Here is a 16,099-nt window from a genome sequence, read left to right as displayed (position 1 = left end):
AAAAAAAAAAAAAAGCACATTTTGAACTCTCATCTCTGCTCCATAAGTCACTGCTAGCTGACCCTCAGCTCAATCATATCAATTAACTTCTTGATTTCCAAATCTCTAAATGAGGTAAAAACAGCTAAGATTCCTACTACATTTACTGAGTTTTGTTTTGTTTTTTAAAGAAAAATGTGAAATGCCAAAATAAAGAAAAGTACAAATCCATCATTCTGGTTCACCTCTTCAACCTCCTTCCTCCTCCCCCACCTCCCTGACTCTCTCTTCTTCTTCCTCTTCTCCCTGTTCTATTCATCCAAACCCAAACACTAACAAACAGCTCTTTTCTCCAAAGATCTCAGCCTGCTGGAATGAAAGTTTGGGTACTATCCACGCAGGTAAGAAGTAATCAGGATGACAAGGTGGAGAAAAAAGAAACAGCAGCAAGTCTGAGTCCCATTGGCTTCTGCCTGTCCTGACTGGCAAAAGCAGAAAGCAAAGCCTCAAACCAGTTCTCTGACAGGGCCCAACGCCTCTGCAGCACCCCCGTGTAATTACACACTTGAGTGACTGGACTCTGAAGAAAATTGAAGGCCTGAGCTCCGAACAGCTGCCATTTTCTCTCTCCATCACACCAGCGTGATTACTTGAGAAATGAACAGCCCCGGCTCAAAGCTACTCCAGAATTCTCAGAGGAAATATGGCTCCGTGTTCCAATAATGAGATTCTTAAGGCAAGCGTTACTTACAATCACTCCGCAAAAGGAGCGAGCCGAGCCCCTATATCTTACAAATTAGAATTTAAGAAACCTAGCGACAGTCTTGGACGATCATTACTCTTCTGCTGCTCCGAGGATTCTGGGCTTTGGTCTATTTTTAGTGCAGAAAACTGTTAAGTCCTTAAAAAGGTAATCATAATAAAATGGAAACTCACCATAATTAGCTTCCTTAAAAGGCAAATTCCACCCCATTTTAGGGACAAACTGACATATTCTTCCACTCCCTGATCATTACCCTTTTCTACGAGAAAGTCTTGGCTTTATCCAAGTGAGAATTAGCAATCTTTGTATTAAAGTTAAAAAAAAAAAAAAATCTAACTAGTCAGAGATTTCTTCCCTTTTTTGATTGAGAAAAAATATTATCAGCAAGGTGCCCTAGATATCACTTCTTTGTCAAAACCTCCCACTTGGGGAAACTGAAATAAATATTATATAGTGCTGACATATATTTTTTTCCTTTCAAATGCATCTTCTGGTTTCCCTACCATCTAGCCATTCTAGGTAGCAAAGGTTATAAACACTCCTTATAATTAGATATTTTTAAAAGTAGGTATTCTAAAAAATGTTATCTCTTTGAGAATTAACCAGCTAGGCAGATAACTGAATGAGCGACACCGTTGTTAACTAGGTGTGAGGTAGACAGTTTCCCTTCATTCTGAACTATGAAATAAAAAATAGCAGTGAATATTTGTGGGATTTTTTTCCTCTGAGAAGAAATGATGGAATTAAGATACCAAAAATGGCAATTCTACAAAAGGACAAAAAAGGAAACTCTAGGAGCCAAAGGGACGCTAGTCCCCACAAAAAAGACATATACAGGGGCAAGGAAATTGTTCATGGAGTGGGGAATCTAAGAATAGTCTTACTGTCCTCTAATTCCTAGTATTAACTTGATCAGAAAAATCTAGGAGTGAAAAACTTACAAATCATCTTCAAAAATCCTTAAGTCCACAAAAATTCCATCCACTGTTCAAATGTACATTAGTCCTATTCACATCTACTAGTCTTACCTCTTCATTCCCACTTCACTAGGTTATGGGGACAAAAGCATATATCTACTACCAATACAATAATCTGAGCTTAGATTTCTATGTAAATAAAACAGAAAAGGACCAAAGAAGATGCGAAATAAATTTAAATATGTTTGGTAGGGGAGGAGCAATACTGGATTGCTAACAGTTGTTTTTTGTTCTTAAGTTTTGGACATGACAGCCATTGCTGATATTCATGGAACAAAAAAGAGTTATAATGAAAAAGTACACTGGCTGGATAAGACTAAATTTTAAAGATACTTCCATGAGTGACAACAGGAATGAGGAGACACAGGGCTTCTCTAAGTAGAAGCAAGAGATCTGAGTTTCCGTGCATGATTATATGCATAATAGGCAGAACAATCCTTTCCTGACGGGAGCACTTTCTTCCAGGTCAAGGACAAAGGCAGCTGTGAGAAACTGTTAATCTACAACCCAAGCCCCACTCATCCCACAATTATAAAAGACAGGAGCTTTTCCTCTGACGACAGCCATCAGGAGAAATGCTTTTTCCTATCATCGGCCATCCTTACAGGTTCTGAAAAACTGTACTCACAATAAGCATTGTGACCAGAAGATTCTTCTTGGTAACTTGAGCATGAGAGAAGATATAGTTCAGTACAGTGTTCATGTCACTCTTGTTCTCCTCTCGAAGGACGAACACACATTTGTCATAGTGACCTACAAGCAGCAAAAAGAATTGATAAATATCAATGTTCATATTTATATGTTATTTGTTTTTTAATGTCTATAATTCACCTGATAATCATTGAGAAGAAACCACTTAAGAATTTTCTAGGAGGGATCTGTCCAGAATTGGCAGTGTGGTTTTGTAAAAGGAACATTGGACTAGGAAGTTGGCGATCTGGTTGTAAGACCTGGGCTGAAAGCCTAGCTCTGTTGCTAATTTACTATGTGCTCCTGGGCAAATCACCTTCCCTCTCTGAGCATTCTTTTCACACACAAAAAATTGAGAGGTAGGGGGAGGGTGTGCCTAGAGACTGAGGGGTTGGGGATAACTCCAACCCCCACCTTTACTCTAAATTCTCTCTTTTAGCTTCCTGGAATGATTTCCTTAAAAGAGAGGGTTCTGCTGCTTTAAAAGAAATGTCAATGCCATCTTTAAAGTCCACTCCAGCTTGAGATTCTGGTTCCGTGTCTGACTCATTGAAAATGTTTCACCCTAACCAAAAGGAACAGTTTTAGCTCAAAAATAAAATGACACAAACTTATCAATATCTTCAAAGAAGATGGCTGCCACCTCTGGAATCAACATTTTCTACCATAAGTCCATGAAATAGTTAAGAAATGCCTAGGAATTCCTAATCCAAACTAAGGCACAGATCAAGGAGAATCTTGCATTAAGTCAAAAGGTCTACAGGGAGAGTACATTTATGTATATTTTCACTGGCCTTTCATAAGGCCACCAGGGGCAAGTTAGTTCTGGCTAGGAAAGCTGTTTTGCAATAGGAGCATAATCTTCTGGTATACTATAGCAATATCTACCATGGGATATAAGTAATAGTCACTTCTTTAGGAAACAGCTTACCTCAGAATTAAATTTCCAAGAAAAGGAGAATTAGTGTTTGAGTAGTCCCAAGGGTCAGAATTTTATGAAATCATGAAAATACTAAAGAACTATTGCCTCAGTTCAGATTCCATGTTGTTACAAACCGGAATAGTGGCGTTCAAATTGCATTACCATGGATTCCTAGAGTGCTGAATACATTCAACCAGGGCAACTCTGCTTTTTACCTGTTTTAAATATTAAAGATTGGCTTATAATTTTTTTCAAAATGAAACTAAATATATTCAAAAAGCAGTGGAGTACAACATCTAGAGAACTGCCTATTTCATAAAAGACCTATTTAGAACAAAATGAAAGCTGTTTAAAAATTGATTGTCCTATATAAATTTATATTTCTCCCGACCAAGACTTAGCTTTGAAATGACAACAAAACTATATCTTGGTAATAGGAATTACTAAGACCAGGGGAAATAAAAAGAATATTTACCCAGGGGAGAGGCAGCAGAAACACTAAGCAGGAAGAAAGCAATGATACCAAGTATTCTCTTCCTAAAAACGTTTTTGTTGTGAAATTTACATACGGGAGAATAAATAAACAGCCATGTAACTACTATCTATCTTAAATAGAACATTTTTAGTACCTCTGAAGGATCCTATGTGTTCCTCCTCAGAAACAACTAAGCTGAATTTTACGTTAATCATTCTTTGGCTTTTCTTTACATTTATCACAAATGTATATATAGTTTCATTTTTCCTGTTTTTCAACTTGATAACAATGGAATCATTGTGTATGGCTCCTTTTGTAACTTGTTTCTTTCCCTTAACATTACGATTTTGAAATTCATCCTTTTGTTCAGCTGTGTACCTTGGTCCATCCATTTTCACTGCCGTATATTAATCCATTGTAGAAATGCACTGATGCCAATAGAAATCACGATCTATTCTACTTGTGTGCATTTTGGATTGTTTCCTGTCTTTTTTGCTATTATAAACAATGTTGCCACAAACAGTCTTTTATAGTTCTCCAAATAAACACATGTAAGAGTTTTTTTTAGAGTATATTATCTAAGAGTGAAACTGCTAGGTTGAAGAGTATACAAAAGTTCGACTCTATTAGATATTGACAAACCGTTTTCCAAAGCGGTTTACACTTTGGAAATTTGCACTTCCGCCTATAGAAGCAGTGGAAGAAGATGATGTGACTTTTTAATTCTTGCCTATTTTATTGTGGTTTTGGTTCACATTTCTCTAATTGGTAATAATATTGAACATCTTTTCATAAGCTTGAGGATCATTTGTGTTTCTCTTGTGAATTATCTTTTTATATCTTTTACCGATTTTTATGTTAGATTGTCTTTTATTTATTGATTCACAGCAGTTCTTTATAAATTCTAGATACCAATCCTTTGTTAGGTGTATGTTTTATAAATATCTTTTTCGTCTTGGTAGCTTGTTATTTTCAATCTTTTTATGGTATCTTTTCATGAACAGAAGTTCTTAAGTGGAGTCGAATTAATCAACCTCTTCCTTTATAGTATGCATATGCTATGTCTTATATGATAAAATCTTCTCTACCCTGAGGTCTAAGAATATTCCCCTAAAAAGTTAAGTTTTGCCTCTTTAGCACATGTTTAAGTCTTTAAGTCATCTGGAATTGATTTTTGTGTGTATATGATAGAAGGAAGTGATCCAATTTCTTCTTTTGGTTTTGTATAAATAACCCATTGTCTCAGTATCATTTATTGAAAAGCCTACCCTTTCTTCATGATCTACACTGCCTGCTCTGTTATAAAGTAAGTTTTCATATATGTGTGGATCTGTTTCTAGACTATTATGTTGCATTGTTCTAGTAACCTGTCCCTACACCAATGTTACTATCTCTTCATTAATATAGCTTTATATTTAATCTTGACATTTAACTGGACAAATCCCTCCACCTTACATTTCTTAGACACTTATTATTGTCAGACTTCTTTCATGAAAATTTTAGAATTAGCTTGACAAATTTCATGAAAATACTCTACTAGGATTTTTATTAGAATGTTAACAAAACTACAGATGAATTCAGGGAGAATCACTATTTTGCAAGTATATATTCTAATCTAAGACCATGATATTTATTTAAACATTCTATATTATTGTTATCTGATTATAATTTTCTCTAAAGGAGGCTTGTACATGTTTTTGTTAGACTTACTCCTTAGTATATAATATTTGGTTTCCTATTTTAAATGGCATATTTTTCTAAATTGCTTTTCTAAATAACTGTTCTTTTAAAAAAACACTTTTGGATGTTATATATTGACTTTTGTATGTAGCAAACTTATTAAAGGTAGAGATTATATCATATCTAATAGTGGCAGACTTATTTCCTTACTCCTTTCTAGTCCTCATACCTTTAATTTTTTTTCTTGTCTTACTGCACTGGCTAGGAAATCCAGTATGATGCTGTATAAAAGTAGTGATAGCAGGTGTCCTTGTCTCATTCCTAATCTTAAAGAGAATGCTTTCACTATCTTACTATTATGTATGATGTATCTATAGATTTTTGATGGGGAACCTTCACATGATTAAAGAAGTTCCATTTCATTCTTCTTTGCTAAGAGTTTATCATGAACAAATATTAAATTTTGCCAAATGCTTTTCTCCCTATATCTTGAGATGATAACCATGTTTTTTCCTCTTTTAAAGCTGTTACATGATAAATTACATTATTCAGTTTTTTCAATATTAATCAAGTTTGTATTAGTGGGATGAAGCCAATTTGGTTGTAATGAATTATTTTATACATTGCTGGATTCAGTTTGCTAATATTTACTTGAGGATTTTTGCTAGTTATGAGTGGCAGAGCCATCCTTTAAAGGATGTAAAAGGGAGCAAAACATAAAAGAAAATGTTAGGTAATATTTCAATTTTATGGTGTTTCACTGCCATCTTGTGGCAGGTAGCAACATCAGCAGCATGCAGCTTTAAAATCAGCAAGGGTGTTTCACATTTTGAGACTTTATACATCATTTAGTGAAGCTCTTCAGAGAAAGCCAGGGATAAATTCCACCTAAATGATACACTGAAAAGTAGTGGAAAATCTAAGCCTTTTTTTTAGATGCCTGTGGTTCAATCCAGGGATTAGATGCTGAGAGGCGAGCTTTTCCGATAAGGTTTCTCCATTTCAGTCTAGTCATGATTCAACTCTCCCTATACAAGGTCAAGAAGACATCAACAGGGAATGCTAATCTCTACTAGAAAAATTATCTCAGCCCTTTCCCAGAAGCACGTGGATTCACGATCTCATCAAGCTGTGTTTTGTTGTTATTCTTTCTTTGGCATTAGTGGGATTATTGAGGTTTAGTTTTTAAGGGAGCAGTGAAAGGAGGAAGGGTTTGTTAATGGCAAGTGTTAGTGCCAGGATAAACTGGCTCAGTTGTTGCAAGGTCCTACCCAGGAACTTTCTCTGATATAGAGTCCTCAGGAAGAGGCTTACCATTCTGAAACTGTGTCTCTACTCGCAGGTACTGTCGCAGCAGATCCATCACTACAGCCTTCATGTGGCCTCGGATGCCACTTCGGTACCTAGGCAAATAAAAACAGTCTCCACTGAAAAACAAGCTTACACTCTTAAATAACAGATTATTAAATAATAAACCCACAGCCCAGATTTAGTTTCTAGACTGTCTACTGAACTGCTTTCCTTCTGAATATATGGCAAGATAGGGGCCAGCCTAAAATCAATTAGCCAGATTAATTTAAATCCCAAGCCTAAAAGAAATCTGGCTATAGACAAGATTTTTCTTTATATACAAAAGAGAAAAAAGGACAAAACAAAACCAAAAACCACTTAATAGCCCTAACAACTCCTTGGTTCAGTTCCCACTGCTAAGTAGAAATGACTACCACACCCTTGAAATGGCTAAAAGATATCTGAAAATTTTATGAGTATCTTAAAGTTAAAAACATTCTGTGAATATTACTTTAGTCCAATTGTTGGCTCCGTAAGCTAAGAAGAAATGTCACACTGAGCTTTGTGCCAGAAGAAAAATTAAGGGTTTCATCAAATTTCAAGGAAAAAAAATAAAATTTCTGTGCCTTAATAATTAACAGGAAAATATAGAACAAATTCATCACAAATACTGAGTATAAGAGTTAGCCCATAATTCTAAGATATTTAGAAAATATAAGGTATTTTCTTAAATGTAACTGCTTTCTAATTTCTCTAAGTCAAACCTGAAGTAAATCTCTGATTACTTAGAAGGAAGAAGGTATGGGGATGAACAGGTCTGAGAATCTGGAGTCACATGTAACTACCTCTGTACCAGTTGGACAATGCTCTGAGTGTTCATGAAGAAGACTTCTCGTTCAGATTTCCGGTTCAAGGTAGCTGCATGGCTATCTAGGATGTTGGCAATCTAATAAAGTATAAGAAAGAAAAAATGAAGCCCAACCCAACAAAGGGACCCAAAGCATTAACTTGTATAGCATCACCACTAGGAATCTTCTTAATTATAATATGACCATTTCTATCTTTCATATGTTGGGAGTTTCTAGAAGTTACCTGGCATAGTTTAGGGGCTTGTGTTAAATAAGCAAGTAACTTTAATGTCTTTTCACCCTTTCCCATATGAACTAATGAGTACATTGCAAAAACTACCAGAGGGCATGACAGGCAATATATCCTTAAGGTCAAAGTTCAAACTTTACTCTCCACTTGCCTAGCTTCAATCCCTATATGTAAACTTGCTTTATATGCAAAGGGTATACATGCTACTGAGGTAGTAAGGAAGTCTCTGATAATAAACTGCAAATATCCCTCTACTTTAAATTTACAAAAATACCTCTAACAGCCCCAAGAACAAACCTCTATGGAATACCTGGCCAATATGCTTTTCTCATAACCACAGATACTTTGCATTTCAGGTACAATACTTTCATTATTGGGCTTGTACTCTGAGGCAGTTTTGTGAAGGGCACAATGCTTAAAACTGCAAAAGCACAACATCCAGAGAGTAAGGAGGAAACAAATAGGAAGGAATCCTACAACATGAACTCCAGTAGAAAATGATAGTGTTACTCTACAGATACCTGCTGGCTGGGAAACTGACAGAGGACTGATGTGATATTGCTGGCATACTGAGCCATTTCCTTCTTGATAGACTTTTCCACATTGGGAGGGATGCGGCCAGAGACACTGGTCATAATATCTTGCAATTCTAGGAGAGGTAGGGAGGGATCTCTGAGTGTCTTCATCAACCGCTCTACCCAGTCTTTTACCTAAGAAGGAAATAATAAAAAAGTATCCAGATAAAATTAACACAATCCCCAAAATAAAATGGTATTATCTAAATTCGCTATTGTATAGTACTTATTTTGAAATTTCAATATAAGCTTCTAACTGTCCTTGTTTTCTGGTTTAAATCCCAATTAAATGTGAAGTCAATGACAGAGATAAGAGGCAAAGATTTAAAGAGGCAAAGATTTAAAGACTTCAAATCTCAAGACTAAAGGTGAAAGAGGTCCAGGCCAAATAGCTTTCTCTGTCCCCCAAACCCTCCCTCCCCCAAAAAAATCCTTATGCAACTTTTAAACTACCTTGGAGAATAGGTACCTTACCTTATTTGTACATCCCTTCCCCAAGAGAAGTGATTCATACCCTGCTGCTAAAGAAAGGATCTGGAAGGCAGTATCCATTCATTACGTTGACCAGATTATCCAGGACATAGTGGAACACTCGATGGAGCTTTTCACCTCTGAGTGCTGTGCTCTGGATCTGTGGCAGACTGCCTGTGTGAAGCTCAGCCTGTCAACCCCAATGAGAAATCAAGTCATCCACTACCTTCTATTCAGGGTACAAACACACCACTGCAAGTTGTATTCATCGTTCAAAATCACAACATCCTTTCACCAGACCCAGTTACAAGCAGAGAAGTCCATGGAGGAAGCATCATGAAAAAATCATAGAATCCTAGTATTGGAATACTCCTATAAACTCTAGTTCCATAATACTATAGGCATAAATACAAGGCATAAGATCAGGGGCGGGAAACCCTAAGAAAAACTGCCAAACCAAGCACTGAAATCATTTGCCCTTCCAAATTATCCCTACCATGTAATCAGCTCTTGGAGAGCAATATTAAAAGTACCTTCCTACTCACCTGCTGGACCTTGCTGGGATTGTCCAACTGCATTTTAGCTATTACACAGCCTGGGTCAAGAGCTGCTCCAGGACGCTTGACATAATGAATACAGCCAGACTCTGCAGCTGTTAAGGTCATTACCATCTTCATCACCTACAATAAAAAATAAATTAGAGTTTGACTTCTCTTTAGACAGAAGAATGATTTAAAGAGGTCAGTTTTTTTCTCAACATCTAAATTGAATTATATCTTATTTAATCCAGAAAAATGAGAATCTCCAAGAGACTACCAAAGGAGCCAATTAAAAAATCTCTCACAGCGTAGCTTTAGGTTAGATTAATGACAGCTACTGACATTTCCTGTTTCTAATGTTTAAATCCATTTTGCCATAGTTTGTGTTTTTACTTGTTTTGTACTTAGAAGTAACAAACAATTTAGCCTTCCCATACCGTGGATCTAGATGCTCATTCTGTCTACTTAAGATATCCAAGCTAAAATCTAAGGGTCACTCTTTGCTCTTCTTTGTCTCTTATCTACCAGTTACAAAGCCTAGCCAAGCACATCTTCTAAACCTCTCTCAAAAACCTTCTCTTGCCATCTCTTTGCTTTAGAACCCCATCATTTCCAATCTAGAGTACTATAAAATCTCCCAGCAAATTTTTCTCCCTGCTATACACCTCCAACAAAAGCAATCATTAAGGGTCACTAAAAGCAATCATTCTAGAGCCCAAATCTTGTCATATCACTTTTCTGTGTAAAATCCTTCCATGATTCCTCACTGCCTTGAGGAAAGTCTAAGTTTCTTAGTATGTCTTATAAGGTCCTTCAGGATCTCAAATTTTGATTACTTAGCATCTTTGCTTGCCATTTCCCATTAAACCTTAGTCCATTCTCAAGCAATACCAATATGTACTTGCAGTTCCCTAAATATAAAATACTTTCTTGCTTTTGTGCCTTTGTACATGCTGTTCTTTACCTTTAGACATTCTTCCCTGCCCTTCTTCACCTGGTCCATTACTACCTATCTTTCAAAACTAAGATCAAAGTACCCTCTTTCAGGAAGTCTTCCCTTACTATCTAATCACATGCACATGCTTGGCTCTATCAGAATTCATATTTCATTACTTGTCTATTTTGTGGCCCCACTCTACCTACTTTTCCTGTATAACCAGCATGTAACGCAATAACACTTTAAGTGCTATTTCCTGGTGTCTACTTTTAGAGCTAGAGATTCATCATCAATCAAAGAAACACTATGAGCTTTTCATTTGTTGTTAAAATCTTAAGGTTCATAACCCCAACTAAACAAACTGAGGCTCTCTCCTTTCTATTTTCTATTTCCTTTCTGTTACTCTTAAGTTCTAGTCCACCCCAGCCAACTCTTTTCCTACCTTCCCTCCCATGACCCAAAAGCCCAATCACCACCCTGACCTCAATCTCAGCATAGCACTGGCCAGAAAACACATGACCTCCATCCTCCACAATGTACTGTATTAACTTCCCAGCAGAAGGTGAGCGCATCACTGAAGGGTCATTCTCTTTCTCAAACACACAGGTTTTATTGCCAATTGTGATACGATATCTAGGAGATAAGTGGGAGTATGTAAGCCAATAAAACACCTCGGGTTCTAAAGGAGAATAGTAGAATAATAACAATCTTTAAAAAAAAATCTGAAAACTTTATTCTATATACCCACACATATATAATATTCATTTCATCTTTGTTTACAATGCCGAATAACCAAAATTTCCTTCAATAAGGGTCAGATTAAATAAATTATAGTACATCCACATAATGGAATACTATATGACCATTAAAAAGAGCAAACACCTCTATTTTAAAAAACCCACAAAGATGATAATGATGTAATAGTTACTATTTCCTGAACCCTTACTACGTCCAAAGCAATGTCCTAATAAGCACTTTACATATGTTAATTCATTTAACTGTCATAGCAACACTGAATGATTCGTGTTGAACAGTCTACAACATATGTTAAGGAAAAAAATAAGGTATAAGACAGTATCTAAAGGTTATATGTGAATGCATTTAAAAGAAGAATACAGTATGTACGGATATGTGACTTTGTAAGTCCATAAAAAATTTCTGCAAAAATACATAAGAAACTGTTAACAGGAGTTGCTTATAAAGAAGGGAACTTAATTTTTATCATCTATTAGCCACATTGGAGTGGCAGAGAAACAATGTTTTTAAATGTAAACACTTTTTGTTAAGTGCATGTACTGGTTTTTTAAATTAAAACAGCATACCAAAAGACCTTGAAAAATCCCAAGAGCTAGTGACTATTGAAAGGAAAGGTTGATATAATGACCAGCAAATGGACCTCAAACAGCCACTCACCTATCCACTTCCTCCTTCATGTACGTGGTATAACTGCTGCCGTCATAGGACAAGAGGAGCCCCCCATCACTCAGCCGATGCACATCTACTTCTACACATGAGCCATTCATGATCACCACATAAGAGTTAGGGGACTGTCGAGTCACCTGCAGAAAACAAGAACCAAAAGGGACAAGTCAGTGTCCCTCCCAGGTGGATTCCCAGATAAAATTTAGTACCTCGAAAACATAGGTAAATTATAGGTAAAAAAGATTTGTCAAAGAGAAAGGAAATTCATGGCATTGACGCTCTTAGCCTCAGTGTTGGCGTGGCTCAGCCCTGCTGCAAGCAAACAGTGACCCTTAGATGCTTCTCCCTGGCCCAGTTGTCCTCTGTCTCCTTTATCTCTTGGCAGAATATGCGAAGTTGAGAAACAACTAAAACATTTTCAGAAAATCATCAAATACTGATTCAGGCTATTGACACAAATAATGGCTGTAATTTTACTAACACCCAGCCCACAATAAACCAAACTTGCCCTCTATCTTGACCTAAAGGAACCAAGCTAATAATAAAGAAAGATAAAAAGTAAGGTATAGGCTTCAGTGGAGTTCAACATACCTTAAGTACATACTTGGCTCCTTCATAGATAAGTTCCACATCTACTGTATTTAGAAGTGTATGAGCAGGAAGGACTTGACCCCTGAAAGAAGAACAATGTGAGAGACACTTCTGGAGAGTCCTAAAAGTTTATAAGGGAATCTCAAAGCATTTCCTGAAATATCAAGACTGAAAACAACCTAAAGGACCATCAGTAAGGAACCGACACATAAATTATGAAAAAAAATTATAAAATGGAATATTATACAGCCATTAAAAAGGTGAAGCCTTTTATGTACTAATATGAAATACTCTCTAACTATACTGTTAAATTTTTAAAAAGCAAATGAAACTGTGTAGAACAGTTCCAGAGTATGCTAACACTTGTTTTAAAAAAATAGGGGGTGGGAAGAAACAACTCTTACATGTACATGTTTATGTAAATTTACAATATGTCTGGAAGGTTACAGAAGAAACTAGTAACATCAGTTGACTACAAGGAAGAAAACTGGGTGGCCAGGAACAGAGGTAAGAAGGAGACTTTTCACTATAAACCTTTTGTGCCTTTTGAATTTTGAACCATGTGAATATATTACCTGTTTCTAAAAATAATAAAATTAAAACTTAGAAGAAAAAAGCCCCAGTGCAACCAACCCTCATCTACTCCTATCAACTGGGACTTTATCTGGGGTTTAAAAAAAAATGCAGTAGGGCATGGCTGGATGAAGAGGAAAGGGGAGGACACTGCCAAGCAGGGAAACATTATTAAGAAAGACTTGACGATAATAGAAAAAGTGAGTCATAAAGCAAGCGGAGCAAGTTGTTAATAACTGGTGAATCTGGGTGAATAATATAGAGAAGTTGTTTGAACTATTCATGCAACTCTTCTATAAGTCTGAAATTATTTCAAAATACAAGTTTTAAGAATACATAAAAAATAATATTTGACAGGTGGGGGAGACTGTGAAGGAGATTACATATGACATTTGTACACTAGTAGGGAAACCATTTAACTAGTTTAGAGAGTGAACGCTAAACAATAATGATTAGTAAGACTGGACTAGTAAACAGGGGCCAAAGTATATAGGGAGTTGAAAGTCACATGGAAAGATTTAGATTTGATACAGAAGGGTAATGTGAGCTGCTGAAGGTTTTAGTGCACGAGAGTAACAAAGTGAAAGATATTTATCACAAGACTTGAATAACTGAAATCTCAGTTCAATTTTTAAAAATTTGTTTCTTTCTTTCAGATACCTCAGAAGGGAACTGATATAAGTCTACAACACAGAAGGAAATAAAATGCCTGTAATTAAGGCGCTTTAAAATAATTAGTCCTTTGGACCTTTCTCCAGGGACTCAAAAGCAGAGCTTAGTCTCCAGAACCAGTGTTAGAAATTAGTTTAGCCCCATACAGTCTGATCCTCTACTTGCAAAATTCATGAGTTCATCCAAAATATCAGCCTCAACTATTAATTCCTGAAAGATGTTGTAGGTAATATTTAACATATTCGAGTTTCAATGCTAGAGAGAAACACCAGATTTCATCAGTAGGGTTTGGAAAGATTGGATGCTTGTACTGGAGAGAATGTTTACTTCAGCAGAAATCCAGTTTTTAAAAAGCAACCCATTCCAACTGTGGTATAAACTAAATTCTAGAATCTGCAGTAGAGTCCCAAGGTAATTAATTTATCATAAACTCCTACATTCCTTCTCTGCCCTGCCTCCATGGTCAGTGAATAACAGGTGGCACTCACAAGCTGCCAGAAACAGAGAGAAGAATAAACGGGTCTTTGAACTTTCGTTCCGTACTGAGGACCAGTGGCGAGCTTGCACAGCCTATGAGAAACAAAGCCTACCTTTCTAAGGAGTGAAGGAAGTTAGAGATGCTATTTCGCAGGCTCACATCAGCCACATGGAGAGCCCCACAGACAACTCCCAACATGGTATCAGGTCGCTCTGCCTGAAGGGAAGAAAAAGAGGACAGATCAAAAGCATGGTCACTTGGCACCATGGCCTCTCAATTTAAATCAGGCTCAGATGCGCTGTGAAGATACAGCAAGCATTGAGAATCTTCATTCTTATTGCCCAAATGCTTTTTGAGATAAAAACACATTTACTTTTAGAATTTGAAAAGAGGCCTCATTTGAATAGAGATGAAAACCATCTTTCCCTTCACCCTCCCTAAGATTTCTACTGAGCCAATCAAAGAGCAGCTCAAAAAACAAGCTTTTGTCAGAAATAAACTCAAAAAGGCACAGATTTAGCTACTGAAAATTGCAAAGAAAAACATTATATAAGCAAAATTTGGACCTTCAGATAATTTATATGAATCTAATGATTTTATATAAAATCTTTGGTAATTTAGAATAGCCCAGCAATTAAGGAATAATGGGTAACTGGATTTATATGAGGCTCCCTCATTAGTAGTTGGTAGATAGATATAAAAGTTGGTGGCTCTGAGCCAGATTTAACATCAAATGACAAAAGAGAAAGGATCTCAATCCTTGTATACGTCTCTTCAAATATAACCCAGGAATATTAGAACATATAAAATGACAGTATTATACAGGCACAAGAACTCTTACAGTGCTAAAATTACAGACTTCTAGATTTTTTCCAAGTAGATCAAGAACCATTTACATTAGAATCAGATAAATTTTATCTAGTGATATAGAGTGATCATACCATAAGCCTATAAAAACCCAATCCCAGAAGCTATTTGTGCAAATAAGAGAAATATACACACCTGTACTTTTTCTGCTATCAGTCTGTCCAGCCAGCCAGTGTCAATTCTATTCAACTGAAAGCTTTCAGTCTCCAACAATTTGATCAGGTATTCAACTGTAGTTCGAAAGTCACCCCGAATAGATAGCTCCTTCAAAGCCACCACCATGTTTCTGGGAAAAGAACAGAAGTGAATCTGTTTCAGCAACAAACATTTTTCAATCATTTTACGGAATCGTTTCATTCCTTTGGAGTCTTAAGAGCGAGGGGAGAGGGACGGACAATTCAAAGAACAAACGAGGGTGCAAATAGCAGTATGCTCATTCACATGCATTCCGGATAGGATAATTTGCAAGAAGTCAGTAAACTTAAGAATTCTGACTGATATTACCATAAGTGCATCAGCAAATCACACATGCATTTCATTATATGCAGTACATAACAAATTATGTGCAAATCACCTTTAGCTCACACTTACTAGGTTTACATCATTCCAATCATTTATTGCTAGCTAACTAGAATTAGAGTGTAGTTCCCCTCTCCTTACACCTTATTTATTTTATTAAGGTATAATTTACATATATATAAAATATACTTATTTTAAGTATACTGTTCAATGAATCTTGACACGTTAATAGCTCAATTTGAAGGTTTCCAAACAATGAGGCAACTGGCTGGGTATGGTCAAGTATCAGCCTGACAGTTCATGTGAGAGCATTTTAAGTTGCCTTTCAAAGTCTGTGGAATGACTTGCCTATTACTTTTTAACTTCTCAATTAAATGTAAAATGATCTAACCTTAACAGAATTTCAAATACTATGGGTTTTTTTTCTGTATATTTCTGCCAGTGTCTATCCCGTACAAAGCAGGAAATTATTTCAATAAATACTTATTGAAGTATGCACCTCACAGACTCAAGACACATAGTATGCTGATAAGAGAGAGAATATAGATATAATAATTGTTTTTAAGATATATAGTAGACTA

The 16,099-nt window shown here is 36.2% G+C and overlaps 1 protein-coding gene across 7 annotated transcripts in view; it reads right to left on the bottom strand.

The window, feature by feature from the left end:
* ACACA (acetyl-CoA carboxylase alpha) overlaps positions 1-16,099 on the bottom strand; it is a 242,740-nt gene that overhangs the window by 131,659 nt on the left and 94,982 nt on the right. For all 7 annotated transcript variants that reach the window (XM_023522859.1, XM_023522860.1, XM_011379399.2 and 4 more), the window contains 11 exons: positions 15,135-15,285; positions 14,245-14,348; positions 12,410-12,491; positions 11,810-11,955; positions 10,879-11,029; positions 9,466-9,600; positions 8,964-9,110; positions 8,396-8,584; positions 7,622-7,722; positions 6,801-6,889; positions 2,348-2,472 (listed from right to left, as the gene is read on the bottom strand). In XM_023522859.1, the coding sequence (XP_023378627.1) occupies positions 2,348-2,472; positions 6,801-6,889; positions 7,622-7,722; positions 8,396-8,584; positions 8,964-9,110; positions 9,466-9,600; positions 10,879-11,029; positions 11,810-11,955; positions 12,410-12,491; positions 14,245-14,348; positions 15,135-15,285 (1,420 nt within the window). The remainder of the gene's footprint in view (positions 1-2,347; positions 2,473-6,800; positions 6,890-7,621; positions 7,723-8,395; positions 8,585-8,963; positions 9,111-9,465; positions 9,601-10,878; positions 11,030-11,809; positions 11,956-12,409; positions 12,492-14,244; positions 14,349-15,134; positions 15,286-16,099) is intronic.

Source organism: Pteropus vampyrus, unplaced genomic scaffold (assembly GCF_000151845.1).
Source record: "Pteropus vampyrus isolate Shadow unplaced genomic scaffold, Pvam_2.0 Scaffold358, whole genome shotgun sequence".
In the NCBI taxonomy this organism is placed as follows: domain Eukaryota; kingdom Metazoa; phylum Chordata; class Mammalia; order Chiroptera; family Pteropodidae; genus Pteropus; species Pteropus vampyrus.
This window is presented reverse-complemented; position numbering and strand designations above follow the sequence as displayed.